Source organism: Colossoma macropomum, unplaced genomic scaffold (genome assembly GCF_904425465.1).
Source record: "Colossoma macropomum unplaced genomic scaffold, Colossoma_macropomum, whole genome shotgun sequence".
NCBI lineage: Eukaryota > Metazoa > Chordata > Actinopteri > Characiformes > Serrasalmidae > Colossoma > Colossoma macropomum.
The window spans coordinates 35,423,299-35,440,680 of NW_023494784.1; the positions used below are offsets into that span (position 1 = coordinate 35,423,299).

Below are 17,382 nucleotides of genomic sequence, written 5' to 3' on the forward strand. Positions count from 1 at the left end.
GATAAACAATTGTTTGTTTCCCACTAGACAGTGCATGGAACAGAGCCAGTGTAAATTCTCTGTGAGAGATGAGTTTCTGAGAGCTGTGGTCATTTTAATGTGTAGTCTGCACAAGACAACTCGTGTACTTCTGTGGGCAGAGTGCCCGAGACTGAAACTTAATGAAGTACAACAAAATAACTCTTCTCCAATATCTGCTAGAACCAGACCCCATTAGCAAGCTACTAACAAGATACTTCTCACAGATCTCTGGAACACTCATTTTTATGGTAATGACAACTACTTTTTTGAATGACTAGTCGATTGGCATAAATTAACAGTCAAACAAGCTCTAATATATAAATGGAAGATATCAAGTATCAGCATCGGCCCAGAATTCCCATACTGGCACATCCCTGTTTGTCATCATCTTGACCGAAGGTGCCGGCAGCTATCCATGTGAACGCTTTATAAAGTGTTAAAAAAATCATGTTTACCTGTTATAAAGTTACGATTTCGAAGATGCAATGTTTTGTAGCAGCAATTTGAAAACATCTGCAGGTTGTGCTGCGAGCCTAGCAAACACATTACGTCCATATATTTAACCTATAAAGAACCTCAGGAACCACTCACTCCGAAACACACATTTTTTTTTTTTAAATCAAGTACTTAGGCTTTTGAGGTCACATAGCCTAACATAGCCTATACTGCAAAATCTGCATTGATGCCTACACATACACATTCTCTTTGGCCAGCGTTTCTTTACTGCAAAGTCACACAGAGTGCAAGTCCTTTCAAAAGCGTCCCTGCAGCTTCTCTCCAGGTGTTACGCAGACAATACATATTTTCGAGCTGAACAAAAAGTTTTTTAGTCTTCATGTTTAGTTTAAGGCTGTGCAGACTACATCACTCACTGAAATATTATGGCCTAGCACATGTCAACACAATAGCTGATGACAGTATTTGGCCACAGTGAAAATAAAAAGCTCTCTGGTGAGCTTAAAGGGCCCCTACATTTTTCTTGTATTTTATTTTTCCCCCTGAGGTCCACTTATAACGTTTTACATTCTAAGAAGAAGCCTAGCAGCTGGTTTATTTCAAATAGTGAATGAGTTGCTCCTTTCATGCATTTTCCCTGGGCCACTAAAAATTGCTGTGATTAAGCCTCTCCTAAAAGCAGCAATCTAGATGTCTCTGTACTTAATAATTATAGACCTATTTCTAATCTTCCATTCATGGGCAAAAGTATTGAGAAAGTAGTCTTCAATCAGCTCAGAAAATTCTTAAATCAATACTGTAGTTATGACTTCCAGGCTGGTTTCATAGCTCAGAGACTGCCCTTACGAAGGTCTTAAATAATTTTTGAATGAACACAGATTCTGGCAAAATATCTGTGCTAGTGCTTCTTGATCTTAGCGCTGCACTGGATACCGTCGATCATGAGATTCTTTTAGACAGACTGGAAAACTTGGTAGGGCTTTAAGGAACAGTTCCTAGCTGGTTCCAATCATATGTGGAAGACAGGAGCTACTCTACTGCAAATCAACAACTACAAATCTAAAAGGGAAACCTGTGGTGTTCCACAAGGAGCCATTCTTGGACCCTTATTGTTCCATAGTTTCAAAATTTCATGTCACAAAAGAAAAACTAATTCAAGCATTTATATCCTGCAGGCTGGACTACTGCATTGATCTCTTATTGGCCTTCTCGAGACCACAGTCAGACAGCTACAGCTTACTCAGAATGCTGCTGTTAGTAAGCTTAGAAGAAAGAGATCTGACCACATTACTCCAATCCTCAAGTCAATTAAGTACAGAATTGACTTTAAAGTGCTTCTAATTGTATAGAAATCACAGAACGGCCAAAAAACATTGCATATCAGTCCAACAGGCCTCTCCAATCACTCAGGACCGGTCAATGAGTAGTGCCCAGAATCAGAACCAAACAGGGTGAGGCAGCATTCAGTCATTATGCTGCAAACTGCTGGAACAAACTCCCACATGAGGTCAGATGTGCTCCGAATGCAACCATCTTTAAGTCCAGATTGAAAACATACTTGTTTTTTTGTGCCTTTGTTTAGCACTGCACTTTATCCTCATCACTCTTTTAATTTCTTTTAAGCCCTTATTTTACCTGCTATTGTCTTTTACTTTCTCTATTATAAGTAAAATGAAATGCGGTAAAAAAATTAATTGTCTTATTATTGTCTCTTACCTTCTTTTGTCTTAGCACTATTTAATCGCTTTCAAGCCCTTATTTTTTCTTTTATCTTTAGGTCCTAAAATCATATTTTTTAACATCTAAATGTTCCTCCTAAGCTTTATCGACTCTTTGGAGGTTTTCTGCCATTCAGTTACGGCTGCTATTCAACATTGAAAGCAGTAACTTTTGTGCTCTTCCTCACTCAGAGTGCTGGAAATGACTTGAGAATAATCACAATTGCATTTCTTACAAGTAATAAGAAATCCAATTGTGATTATGTCTTTCTAACACTCTTTGCAAAAGCCTAAGACGCTGGATCATAAGCTCAAAAGCTGTTTTCTTATCTAATGCTTTTACTTTTCTGCATTTTTATAAACACTAATTACCACTGTGTATGAAAGGTAAACTTGCCTTGCCAAAACCAGACAAAATTCATTTTACATGACCATTTATCAGTCTCATTTTATCCCTTAGAATTAAACAGACTGCTTTTTTTTACTGCGTCTTTAAGACTGGTATATGTAAACAAGCTCTGTTCTGATTGGTTGCCTTCTATTGGGCCTCATTCAGAAAGCAGCCTGGAAAACAATTCATTCAAAACAGGCTGTTTATGAAGCTCAGAACATATGGACTGGAGAGTGAGCAGTATGTTTAGAAATTTTAGATCTTCTTTTAAAAAAGTGAAGAAAATGAAAGGTTCCACAAAAAGGGCCCTTTAAGTGAATCCAAAATCAGAGCACAGAGCATAACGCAGGGAGAAAAACGTAAAAATGTGGTGACAAAACAATTGGAACAGAGCAGAGACGCTACGGAGACAAAAAATAAACAACTCAGAAAGAGGAACGAGGGAGAGAGAGGATGAGAGAGAGAGAGAGAAGGAGGGAGAGAGAGAGAGCGCTCATAAAATGTGCATTGCAGACTGTCTCCAGTGCAGTCTGGGGGTAATGGGAGCAAGAGGAGCCAGAAGCGCTGCAGAACACACACACACAAACATACGACTCTCCGGCTCCATCTCAGTCTTTTCACACACACACACACACACACACACACACACACACAGACAGACAGACAGACAGAGCAGGGCACCGCATGGCGCAGAAATCAATAAACGCACTCCAGAGCCTGCTGAAGAAGAGGAACACCACAGAACTGGGACAAGTGTGTGTGTGTGTGTGAGCTGCACAGTCCCCCTCTGTCTTACTTCCTGCCTGTCTGCCATCAGGGCGACAGCAGTCCTCCCTCTCTCTTTCTCTCTCTCACTGATAGACAGATTCGCTCTGATGTCTCGAGGCTGCAGAAGGCTTTATGATTATCAGATGCTGAAGGATTAAAAATACAGAATTAAACTGAAAACAGGCATAAACACAGCCGTACACTGAGCCCTGCTACAGCCTTCTTTCTATCTTACAGTCTCTCTCTCTCTCTCTCTCTCTCTCTCTCTCTCTCTCTCTCTCTCTCTCTCTCTCATATGGAGCTAATCTGAGCGGTAAAAAGTGAAAAAGCTCAGACTTACTGGCATGTCAGCGTGCACACACATGCGCGCATATGCTCACACACACGCAGAGCTCCGTCTCCGCTGATGAATCCTAAAAGAGATCTGCCCACTGCTACGCCGTTCAGTGTGCCTGCCAAGTCCTGCCTCCCCCCCAACTCTCTCTCTCTCTCTCTACACCTCCCTCCCTCTCTCACTCGTTCGCCGTCCCTCACCCTCTCACTTTTTCTAAGCTACATACAAACATTCTCTTCTTCCCCTTCACTCCAGGAGAGAGAGAGAAAAAAACAGTAATGAGAGAGAGAGACAGAGTGAGAGAAGAGAAAGAGAAGAGATAGAAAAGGGAGGGCAAGAAGAGAGACGGAGAAAAAGAGTGACAGGAGGGGCGAGACTGGGAGAGAGGGCGAGAGAGAGAATGATGGGGAGAGAAAGAGAAAACCAGAGCAGAAGAGAGAGAGAGTAAGAGTGGGGAGAGAGGGCAAGGGAGAGGGGAGTGTGCGAGACTGAGAGGTAGGGAGAGAAAGAGAGAGAGTGAGAGAGAGAGTGAGAGAGAAAGAAAGAGAGAGAGAGGAGAAAGAGAATGACGAGAGGGGCGAGAGAGAGAGGGAGAGAGGGTGAGAGAGAGAGAATGATGGGGGAGAGAGAGAAAATCAGAGTAGAAGAGAGAGAGAGTAAGAGTGGGGAGAGAGGGCAAGGGAGAGGGGAGTGTGCGAGACTGAGAGGAAGAGAGAAAGAGAGAGAGAGAGAGAAAGAAAGAGAGAGAGAGGAGAAAGAGAATGACGAGGGGGTGAGAGAGAGAGGGTGAGAGAGAGAGAATGATGGGGGAGAGAGAGAAAAACAGTAGAAGAGAGAGAGAGTAAGAGTGGAGAAAGAGGGCAAGGGAGAGAGAAGTGTGCGAGACAGAGAGAGTGAGACAGAGAGAGAGAGAAAGAGATGATGAAAAAGAGTGACGAGAGGGGCGAGAGAAAGAGAGAATGATGGGGAGAGAGAGAGAAAAACAGAGAGAGAGAGAGAGAGTAAGAGTGGAGAGAGGAGTGTATGTGAGAGAGAGAAAGAGAGAGGAGGGGTAAGGGAGGATAGAGTAAAGAATAGCAGGGGAAACAGAAAAAAAAACCCTGAAAGAGAGACTGACAAACAAAAAGAAAGCGAAAAACAGACACGTACCCGTTTTAGAGTCGGTGCGTCCTGCTCAGACTTGAAGCTGTGGCTGTGGCTGTGTATGTGTGCATGGCGCAGTCTGGCCTTAATGACAGAATCTGAAATCTGATCCCCCTCGGGTCTCTGCCAACCCAACGCTTCCCTCGCTCGCCCCACCAGCCCCCCTCCGCTCTCCTCTTCCACTATTCCACGCTCCCTCGCTCCGCTCCTCTCCTCTCGCATTGTTCCGACCCATACTGCCAGCTGTTCCTGACAGCAAAATTACTGTGCACGGAAAAATGATTGCTGTCGGAGGACTGTTTCCCCCCTTTCTGTCTCTCTCCTTCGCTCTCTCACTCTCTCTCTCGCTTTCTGAGACATTCAGGCTTACGTGGACAAATTATACACTTTATGTTATTGTGAAAAGGCAGCTGCAGAGCCTCTGCAGAAAGAGAGAGACACACAGACACAAATAGACACTCAGACAGAGGCAGGCGCACACATAGTGACATATACCCACTCAGAGAGAGGACAGACACAAATCTTGCCAGAGAGGGAGAAGAGACAGGTATCCAATCAGTGAGACAATCATAGACCACCACATGTCAACCAAGAGCAGGAGAGACATATATACCCAGAGCGAGACATAAACAAATACATATCCAACAAGAGATGCTGTACATACATCCCCAAGAGGAAAAGCAAAGCAGAAACCAGGGCAGAAAGTTTGCTCTTCTGTCATTATTTACCATATCAGTGTGGGAAAGCCTCCACTAGTGATACGCAGTAGAGGAAACCAACGAGTACACGATCTACAGCCCTTGTGTGGTGTTCATGTTTTTGTTACTTGGTGGTCTGGTGGACCCACCACATTATTGTTTTTTTTTTTAAATCAATACAGCCAAAACAATTTATGTAAAAATACCAGATGTTTAAAATTAATATCACAAGTGGCCAGCACAGGGTTCTCCTTTAGCAGCTGTAGCCAGTCAGCAGCCTGTCCATGTTGTCCACCCTCACACATATACAAACACATACACACACAGTCACACACACACACTAACAGCAGGCCATGTAGGAGGAGAACACAGTGAAGAGACAAGCACCTTCACACTTTTACTCCCCGCAGGTTCACCCAACACCACATGTGATATAAATGTGTAGAGGGGTGAACAGAGTGGAGTCATTGAAAATGTGTTATTTTATATGTTCTTCACAGAAAATGAGCAAAGACCAAGAATTCTGAGGTTGAAATAATAATAAATCGCATCATTTTTTCTTTTGGTAAACACTGAAAATGGGTCCCACAGACCCCAACACCACACAATCTATAATCATCTATAACTGAGAAATCTATTGCCTATGAAGTCTATTCAAATAATAAACTGACCGAACCACTATGCTTTCTGTTTCCTCTCACTTTGTCCTCTGTCAAAGTCCTTATAGGAAAGTCTGTCCACTTGGCAGCGATCCTGGCAATACACCCGGGCAGTTATTTGCACACATACAAGACCAGACTCTGTTCTCTTTAAACGAGAAGAGACTTAAAAATCAACTGAAAGCAACATTAATGAATAAAATGTATTTGAAATCAGTGGTAAAATCTGACCAAAATGTAGCATTTGGCACAAATAACACACAAAAACATGTTCTTTCAGGCTGTTGTGATTATGGCACATACACATATCTCCACAATGAGGGGCAGCTTTTCCCGCTGTGGCTTTACCATCAAGCTGATAGGTTTTTATAGGGTGGAACTTTCCCTGTAAGCAGACGCCATGTTGAGCATCATGAGCTTTCCCTTTCTTTTTTCAACTAGTGACTTGTCTCCTCCTCCTTTATAATGTCTCTGCCTCTGGGCAACAAGCAATTTCTTCATTTATCATGCAACGAAACAAAACAACGGAAGTCATATCGACCTCCTACAGTTCTCAGAGTATAATACAAGGCGTCAGAATGACCACATGTAGCATATGAACGTTATAAAGCATTACTGAGAGCATTTTTTCGAGTAAACAACACAACAATCCAAAGACCTTTTTTCAGTATCGCAATGACTGACTGTCAATTAATCATTGCAGTCCTACTAGGGAGGACCTCATAATTTTCATCTGATTCAGAAAAAACAGTCATGCTCCGTTTAGTTTTTTCTTCCCTTCTGCAACACATCTGCCATCTGCTTCAAGTAATTGGCTAATTAACAAGTTCAAGAGTTCAAGCAGTGTTAGGACAAGAAAAACATTTTGGGCAGTGGATCTCTGGGACTGGATTTGAGAAAGGCATAAAATGACATCCTGGCAAGTGAAAATGTCTAAAATCTAATCAATACCTGAAGGGTTTTATTTGAAAATGCACTATAGACCACTTTTAAGAAACTCCGTTTTTATGACATATGTTGTTGGTAGGGAGCTTTGCACATACAAGAAATGTTAATGCTATATTATGATAACTGCCACCTTTAAGGGAGAAATAAGTGTGTTTTGTATTATATGTCAGCTGTTATTCTTTTCACTAACTTCTTGTATCCAAAACTGTAATGGATATACAGCATCTTAGAATGAAACTCTTCATATGTAATGTTTCTTATTATGATATTATTGTAAAAAAATATTAACATTTAATATTAATAATTGTAACATTAATTATTATAATATTATATTATAGGATTATTCAACCCATTTCTAGATCTTATTTGCTTATTTCTCAAACTTTGCTTGTTTCAACACACAATGCAGATCATTTTGCTCAATTATTTGCCAAAAGAATTATTTTCTTAAGATTGAATGATTAAACAAGTACTAAAGGTCTAGAAAAAAGCTGAATAATCTTATAATATTCTTACAACCACATCAAAATGAGAAATATTAGACATATTGACTAGATTTATGATGATTTCCTTTGCCAAGATTTTCTGCAGTGTGGTGATGTGACACCAAATTGCGTGAAGCTAGATATGTTGGAACACTGAGTCTTATTACTGTGACATGGCCTCTAACTGAACAAAACATGGTGCTTTGGCAACCAAGCATTTTGTTATGAAGGTAATGGCAATCATGCCCTCAGTGTCTTATATTAACATCATAAATGTACCACTTCTTCATCAGCTGATGAATCTTTTAATGGTCTGTACTGTTGACTGTGTTTCTATAGACAAGGTCAAACTTGGTGAAAAAAGAAACTCCACTGCATTCAACCCAAGAGTGTAATGTAGCAGAACTCGCTGTAACACTGGGAATTATTGAATAGTTAGTGGGTGGATCATCACATCAGTGGCCAGTCATTCACCACGAGGCTCTGTGAAGTGCTGCGTCGGGGCTGCTCTGTTTTCTAGGGTTCATTAGCATGGCAGGAAGTAAGGGAGAGTTGGCAGCTTGACCCTAAACACTCTGTGTTAGGACTCCGTAATTACCCCCGTGACATCATGGCCCTTTTCATCGCCGACTTCTCCTCGAATGACCCCAAAGTAGCACGGCTCCTTTCTCAGGGTTTGGCAGGTTGTCCTGCTGCTTAGCAACAGCAGACACACTTCCCTAAACCTGAGTTGGACACTGACGATGTCAAACGTCAGTTCACATCACAGCCACAAACTGAACAGCTTGAAGAGAATCGGCTTACAGATGGAAAACGGCAGAAAGGCTCATGTCTTGATAATTTTGGAAATGAGAGGCCCAGAATAGCGCCAGAACGTAACACGATGCTTCTGAGACAAAGAAATTGTTCAGGTGTCTGACAAAACTTGGGGACAGACTTGCAACAGTCCAATTCATTCAAGGCATGTTTTTGGCCTGGTACCCTAACGCTGGCAGCACAGCGGCATACGGTCCGTCTGACAGCGTCGATCAAACTGATGTCCTACCCCATGTTAAAGTCATAATTCAGCAAAAAAAAAAAATCAAATAATTTTCCCTTTAACGGAAATGTAGTCAGTCAAGACATGTTTAGTGTTGAAAGTTTGCTTCTTTTGTTTTGCACAAGAGGCTAATGTAGCTAGTAATGAATGCTTATGTGCACCAATTAGCCTTGAGCAAACTGCAGGCCTAATTTACTACACACTTGCCTCAAACTGTGTTGAATTCTTAAGTAATCTTAAATAGACTTGCTTATGTGGTTTCTGATGCCGAATGACACACTATTACATATAAAAGTGAACAAAAGCATAGGCAACATTCAGGCTTTGAGAGGGCTACTAGTACAGCTCTCAGCAATACAAGGCATCTTAAACAAGGTATAAAAATATAGGGTAGGAACATCGACAGGTATAAAAAAAAAAAAATAGCTGTCTAGTTCATGTTTACACAAATTTAGCTAGTTTGCTCTTAGAAAACATCTCAAGAACAAACACATGTTGGCAGGTTTACATTGCGCCATTCACAGTTGTATCATAAAGCTCATGTGACGCTTTTAAGGTTTGTTCTATGGATGCATGATGATATCAGAATCATATCAGTTTTGGAAGAACACTGCTTAAAATTCATCAGCTTTGGCCAGATGTTTAGATTTGACCAATATTTCAATCCAACCTGAAACAGTTAGGTGAAGTTGGGCTTCTACGCTAAAACGTCTGCATTTTATTCATTTTACAGAAATAAATGCTATATTTATCTGTGACGCTAATCCAGATAGATTTAGTCCCAATTTCTACATAAATGCTTACATGTTGTAATAATCAGTAGAAGTGGATAACAGCATCACATCACATATTGGAGGATCCCTAGTTGGATTAAATCGTTATCACTGAAGGTTTACAGCCTTTTGGAGATTCTGAAACCTACAGGCTTGAAACAAAACATGCACGTACCTTTTAGCACGATGGCTTGAAGAGTACGTGGCAGACATTTGTGCTTCTGTAGCCAAAGAGTGTAATCTAGATACAGGCCTGCAGCCTAGCTCCATTTTCATGTGGTGCCTACCTTATCACTGCGTATTTATTCAGTGCCAAGAGAAGCTCTCCAAGAGGTATCCACTGACTGCACGCAGGAAGTCCAGACAGCGAGAGAGAGAGAGAGAGAGAGAGAGAGAGAGAGAGAGAGAGAGAGAGAGAGAGAGAGAGAGAAAGATAGTAAAGAGAAAAGGAGCCAACCATTCTGCTATCTGAGTGCTATCAGTTGACTCCAGGACGTGACGCAGGTTAAAAGGCCCAGCAGGACGTCCTTCTTCAGACAATAGTGGGCAGCATGGGGCAGAGCAATCTACCCCCGCTACTCACACTTCCAGACACTGTCCAGACACCACAGTCATAAACACTGTATCACATGCGTGTGACTGCTAGCACACAAGCAGAGAGAGAAGATGATCAGGGTCGTCACTATTCATTATATTAATAATGTACCGACTATTTTCACGAGGCTCTGGTTCTTACTGTAAGAGAGCAGTGGAATAATTTAACATATGCATTATCATCACGCAAACTGCCAATTAATCTTTGTCGATTCACAGAGAAGATAAATTTTAATTGCTGATGTTTTTCATATGAGTAATCGACTCATCATGACAGCCATAAAGATGATCTAATACTACGACTTTGTTAACTCCCTGGTCCATCAATGTACCAGTCTATTCTTTGTTTCATTTGTGCTGCTGTTATTTAAAGCTACACTAAGATATGTGTTACAACTGAGAGAAGTTACATAACCATGTCACTAAATTATGGTGTGTGTGTGTGTGTGTGTGTGTGTGTGTGTGTGTGCTTCTGCAAGTCGCCCGTAAATCCTGAAACAGTCAATTAAAAGCAGAGATGACAGATTTCTCACAGCTGTCACACATACAGCTTGAAAAAGAAGGTCTGGCTTCCGCTTCATGTTTAGGTCTCAAATGCAAAATCTAAATTATGCTGATGAAGCTATAACGATAATAGTAGATGATTCAATGCGTAAAGTTTTGATTCAGTCCTATTTAAATACTCAACATCTTCACAATCACTATATTCATCTGCGTTGGGAGAGTCTGAAATAAAGCCCATGGTTACAAAATGTTCTTTTCCACACGTTGCGTGCAATTACACATTTCCACCAGAGAGGTCTCCAAATCCCTCCAACTGACATAATGTAGCTTTAAATATATCACTGCTGTGGGAACAAAACCTTGTATCTCCATTTTTGTCATTGATCAGTTTTTGACATAATTTGAAAATGCCTGTTGTCCTTTACGTTGTGTGTAAATTTCATGAAGAATGGACCAAAAGAAGTGGCCCAAAATTACTTGGGGAAAAAAGTCTGGTTCCATTAATTTACATTAAAAGTAAAGTATGTTTTTTCCTTCAACCATTTCATTCAACCATGCCTGGCCAATCAAACCAATGCAATGTCTGTAGCTTTGTGTTTTTAAAGATGTTTTACTCTGGTATTCTGAGCTGCCTCTGTTGCAAGGTTCACATTTTAAACATTGCATGTTAACGCCTATCGAATTCATCTGAGATACCATGCCTTATTCTGCACAGAAAAACCTGTCTGAACACATCCTTGTGACCAGACCCTTCTCAAAACACACACGCTCATGCACACACACACCTGGCTCATCATCACAAAGGCAGACAATGCGTGTGTTTATGGGAGAGCTCCTCTGTGTAGGCCCTCATCATAACCCAGCCCACTACAACAGCTCAGTGAAGCTTGACTGAGGACAATTGCCTGTCTGGGCTGAGACCACAGCAGTCAAAACTTTACAACAGCACAGAATGACTCAGTGTATAACCCTCAAATACCCACTAACAACAGACAAACATTCAGTCTAATTTTACCAATCCTCTCTTCACAAAGGACTCAACCACACAAGATTCACCAAACAGGCTTTGAAAAATCCAATATATTTAAAGCCGCAGTGTGAATGTTTGTATGAACTGCATTTCTCATTCAGAGACGCTGCTGGAATTTTTGGATTTTTAAGCCATAAGAACGACGTGAAGCCAAACCCACACGCCACAAAATGTCTGTGTGAGCCCTTAAAGGGGAATTCCACTGACTTAAAAAAATTCTGCATAATTCAGTCATTGAAATGTAAACAAAGTCATTCAGTGTGGTGTGATTTCTTTACAGCGGTGGTGATGGGAACCAGGAGCCGCAATGTCTACAACATAAAATGCATTTATTTTTACTAAGCAAAACAACGAGGGAACCTACATGTCTTCTTAGTTTTTATATATAATGTTGATAATGATTAAATAGTGGTAAATTAGAAAAATATACATTTTCTGCAGGGACTACTTTGCCTCACAATGACCTGTATGTACCCCGCCATCATGAATGCACTGTAAAGAAATGTTTTAGGTCAAAATCTGATCTCAAAGCGATCGTCAAACAAAGTCTGAGGCATTAGGCGACTTGTTCGGAACCATTCTGTGTAATAACCTCCAGTGAGGGAGCTTTTCATTAAACTCTTCAGAGGTCTGGTTCCTATCACCACCACTGTGAACAATTCTGACTCCTTAAGTTCTCTAGAACACAGAATCTCACATCAAACCACTCGGAATGACTTTGTTTGTATGTAATAATTTATTTATGCTGAAATTATTTTTAAAAATTGGTGGAATTCTCCTTAAATGTTACAGAATGGCAGAAGGCAAATGTTTAAATAATTTCAAAAAGCTCTATGAAGGGAGGGCAGATGTGAGCCTTTAGAGGTCTATTTATAAGACATGACAAACATCAATTTACACATCATTTATCTTCATAAGATCAAGGAGTTTCAACTAGGAGTGGGCGATATGGCAAAAACATTATATCACAATACTTTTCACAATATATGATATGCAACACAATATTAAGTTTATCTGACATTTAATAAGTTGGAACAGACAAAACAGAACCTGTAGTGCAACAGATAAAAATACTGTAATAAACACAAACTTACAACTACAATGATTTTTATTTAATGTTTTACAAACTGTGCTGAACTAAATCCAATTAAACAGGCCTAATTATGCTCACTTTGCAATGAAATGTGTAGTTAGTGTTCTTTAAGCACTGACGATATCTACAATATGCACAGAAAAGTGTACTGTGACATAATTTATCACATTATTAAATATCGTCATATTAGCCACTTCTAGTTTAAGCCTCCCCAGGGGTTCTGTATGTCTTAATTTAATTTCTACTTATAATGTAAAGGAAACACGTTTTATAAGCAGAATTTGAATTGAGTTTTTTCACATTCTTTCAAAATGATCACTCTTTTCAGCCAAACAGCAATGAACCTGGCGATAACATCATGTAAGCCAAGGGGTTGGCAATATGACAATACCTACTGCTGCCGTTAGGGATGCAAGATGATATTGGAATCATATCGGTATTGGCGGATAATTGCTTGAAAAAATGATTGCCATTAGAGAGATCATTAGATTTGACTGATATTTCAAACGGGTATTTGATAATGCACGTATTATATTCTGGAAGAGCAGAATGTTTTGGTGACACAGGGTTACTCTGTTAAAATGTCTGCAATTTATGAATTTTATAGCATTTTTACAGCACAGCTACAGAAGTTAATGTTATCTATAGTGCTAATTCAGGCAGATGTACTGCCAATTTCTACATTTTATAAATCCTTGCTGTCCAAAGAAAAACACGTATCTCCCTTTTTTATTTTTATTTTTCTACATCATTCAAGCTCAGCAGCTGTTTTTTTTTTTAAATTGTGTGAAAATTTATGATGAATGGACCAATAGAAATGCTCCAAAACTGCTTAGAAAAAATCTCTTTTCATTAACTTTACATTAAAAGTTAAGAACATTTTGCCTCTCCTGTAAAGTAACTAGTTTGGAGACACTTGGACAGCGAACGAAACGTATATTTATCTGCACTGGCATCGACAAACAGATATGCACCCTAAAAATACTACTTTTTATAGTACTTTTTAATGCAATCAGTGCGGTACAGTATGTGAAAATTCAATGGATTCATAACCTTTGATTGTATTTTTTAATGTGGATCCAACTAGTCAAACCTAAATATCATGACACACATTGTGCGTTGTGAAAATGTCCTGAAATATCGTTGCACATTTTCGCCGTATCACCCACCCTCATGAATGCCTGTGACAGACAGACTGATAAACAGATGTACTTTTTGACCTCCAAGTGAAAAACTGACTGCAACAGCAGCCGAAGAACACGGGACATTATATACACACGGTCCTAAAAACAAAACCTGTCAAAAAAGGATCTAATAAGGGCCACTTTTATTTCCTGTTTAAGTGGGGAAACTTCAAGATTATACCACAAGTCCATCAGCCTTGACTTACAACTACTAGGCAACATCATGTACGACAAATCATAATATGCAGATAACCACCTTACAGCGTCCACACCCTGAGCTAACAACATGGAACCTTCTAAAATTACTCAAGCAGACTGCGCCAAACTCCTAAATAAGAGCAAATCACATCTGGTAACACCTCTGTGGCCCTGAAATTAAAGTGTTAAGTGATGAATGAAGTGTGTGTCTGTCTCCCCTTTCCTCCTCCCTCCAGGTTGGAGCCATTGTAATGCTGAGTGCACAGCATGGGGCTGATGGACGCACATTGCCTGGCTGAGAACCAGACCTGCAGCCCAACCTGCATAACAAAGGCTCAATAACAAGGTGCCGATGGACGGCCGGCTCGCGCCAACATACTGCAGGCTGTCTGCAGTGCAAACATCAGCAAAATCACCTCCATGAAGGACCCAATGTCCTGATAGCCGTCGTAAGGTTTAAAACATTACGGGGAAGCACTAAAGCAAGGCAAACCTGCTCTGCTTGTGGTCTTGCTGCATGATTACAAGCTACCTTTCCTAAATTTACCCCTGTTTACCAGCATGATCCCACACAGCTGGGCCAAAAGATGCTGAAGGTAGTGGACTAGCTTGCCACTCGTATACTTAAAGGAAAAGTAATAAAGCTGCTTTTTAAATAGAGATGGGCAATATGGCGATATTCATCATTATTGTGATGAATTATACATGATGTGTTTTTCTGAGCTTATGGTCAGCACATGGAGAACACTGACCAACTACACGTTTCATTACAAAGAGAGAGTAATTAGTCCTGTGTAACTGGATTTAGTGCAGTATAAGAGACTTTTTTGATTGCATCTTTTGTTTTATGTGGCATTCAGTCTATTCTGACTGATCTGAACTCCAGAAAAAAACAATGTTGTGACGCATATCATGTCTTTAGGCTAAAATCTTGATTTTTGCCACATCGCCCAGCCCTATTTTCAAAACTTCTAATGTTTTCGCATCTCCACATATTATAAAACAGGCTGACAGCCCTCCAAAACAGATTCATCAGGTCATCAAACGCTTCCTGGAAATTCTAACAATAGTCTTAAAATGAAAAAGCACAACAATACAAAAAAAGTTCTGCAGCTTTTTGTTTATATTTTTGGATTTCTTAACCTGCGCAGACTCACCTGGCACTTCTACTGACATATTTAAAGCACAGCTAAAAGTTTTATTCACTTTTTTGTATTGTTGTTATTCCACTTATGCTTGCTTTCCTTCCACATATTCAATGTGAAGCACCTTAAACTAGACGGAACTAATGCAACATATAACTTTAACATATTTAATACAAATACAGCACAATTAATACCAACAGTATTACTATGATAATTATTACATCCATCCAGCTATAAGTGCTAAAGCCAAGAGAAAATCTTCAAACTGAGTCTGAACAACAGCAAAACCGAAGTTAACTACAAGGCTGAAGAAGCCAGCTTCTTGTTCAAATTCTTCCGTTCCACCTTAAATGGTGCAGCAGTTACATATAAGGTGGAACGGGAATTTTCGAACAAGAAGCTGGCGAATAAGAAGCCGACCTCTTCAGCCTCGTAGCTTAAGAGTAGGACAGACAGTCAGAGACCGAGACAGCGAGCCTTACCGAACCCACGGGAATCCACGAAGTGCTTTAAAAAGAAAAGTCCGAGTTATTTCGGGCAGCTCAACCCGAGGAGCTACTCCGCTGCTGCCATTCCTGTGGAAGTCAGTCAGTCAGACAGGCACGGTGAGTCGGTTGAGAAGCCTCGGACGAATAAAAGTCTCCGTATCTGGTTACAAACAGTCTCGTTCGACGTCCATCAAGTTGACAGACTCCATAAAGCGATAGTTATTAAAGCTGCTTGAGAACAGCCGCTCTCCGTGAGTCTGGGCCACTACACTCCTCCTTCTCCTTCGTCTCCTCCTCCTCCTACTCGGAGGAAGTAGTGAAGTCCGACTCACTGGTGAATCGGTTCGCTCGAACTGATTCATTTCAATAAGGAGCCCAAATGATTCACTTTAATCGAACCTAATGAATGAAGTTTTGTGGAGCACGTTCAGATTCGTGACTCGTAACACCTGGTTTACATTTCATCAATCAACACGTATGAATGTAATATGTCTGTAAGAGTGATAAGTTAAGAGTCATCCATATGTTTACAGCTTGTATTACAAAATAAAAGCATCAATTATGTCATTAATGTTGTTGAAATTATGTCAGATAAGGAGTGACTTTGCTTTGTTACTTCTCTTTCAGCCAATGACAGCGACTGTTACTGTTACTTTATATGCTTTATTTATTTATTTATTTATTTTATTTTACATCAAATGCATCAGAAATACTTTTGGCAAGTATGATGACATAATTACTATTATAAAAAGTTAAGTCTGTGTTTTTGCATTGTGTAATTCCTATTTTGGAAAGTTAGCAGCTACAGTCATTTAAAATATTACTATAAGTGTAATCTTTTAGGGGCTTTAGATAACTAACGGTTGAGCCCTAAGAGCAGATGCAGTACTTGGTGAGAATACAAACATGTTTCAGTTCAAAAGTGCCTCACTGTACCTGCACGACCCTCGTCTAAGCGTCACTTTATAGGCTGAAGTAATTATTTAGTAATAAATAATAATATAATTTATGCTCAAAAACTCCTAAAACGCCACGTTGTAACATTAGGATCTCTTTGGATCGCTTACATGTTCGCTCTGTGTTGATTCGCTTGAATCGTACAGTTCGCAAGAATCGATTCGGTAAAATGAATCAAACACGACTCTGTAATTAGAGGCCCATTAGCGCATCATTTCCTTTTCCACAGCAGCGACAGCCAATCAGGACGCAGCCACAGATCTGCGGGCCGAGACTGACCACTAAAACTTTCTAACAGTGACCGCTGAGGCGCATTTTATCATCCTGTATTTATTTTTACTATCTGTAGCCTTTGTTTTACTTTTTTAATGGCTGCATATTTTTCACTTACATTTCTGTATTAATCAAGGTGCTTTATTTCAGACATAAAGTACATTTATCTTTGCATTTCTGTGTTTATTTTGCCTATCTGTAGCCTTTCATTTGTTGATTGCGTTCATTTTTTAATTGATCCTATCTATAGTCTTTTTTCTTTGTTGACTGTGACACATTTCTGTGTTCTATATTTACTTTGGCTCTCTGTGATCTTTTTATAAGAGGTCACAGTCAAATCAGTCTGCTTTGTTAATCTCATCTAGATAGAAAGGAAATTCAGACGGCTGACATTTATGATTGTATGTTTACAGGGTTGGGATGTAACGGAACACAAGCATCAGGAATACCATTATACAGAAATTAAGTATCTGTATTCAGTCC

The 17,382-nt window shown here is 40.0% G+C and overlaps 1 protein-coding gene across 5 annotated transcripts in view; it reads right to left on the reverse strand.

Moving 5' to 3' along the window:
* LOC118807913 (activin receptor type-1-like) overlaps positions 1 to 15,964 on the reverse strand; it is a 59,891-nt gene extending 43,927 nt beyond the window's left edge. For 2 of the 5 annotated variants that reach the window (XM_036570134.1, XM_036570101.1), the window contains exon 1: positions 3,695 to 4,038. In XM_036570134.1, the coding sequence (XP_036426027.1) occupies positions 3,695 to 3,726 (32 nt within the window). In that variant the 5' untranslated portion in view covers positions 3,727 to 4,038. Of the gene's footprint in view, positions 1 to 3,694; positions 4,039 to 4,837; positions 5,344 to 15,663 lie in introns of those variants that run through there. The other 3 variants (XM_036570107.1, XM_036570142.1, XM_036570115.1) reach the window with 3 other exon arrangements.
* Between the last annotated feature and the right edge of the window lie 1,418 nt (positions 15,965 to 17,382).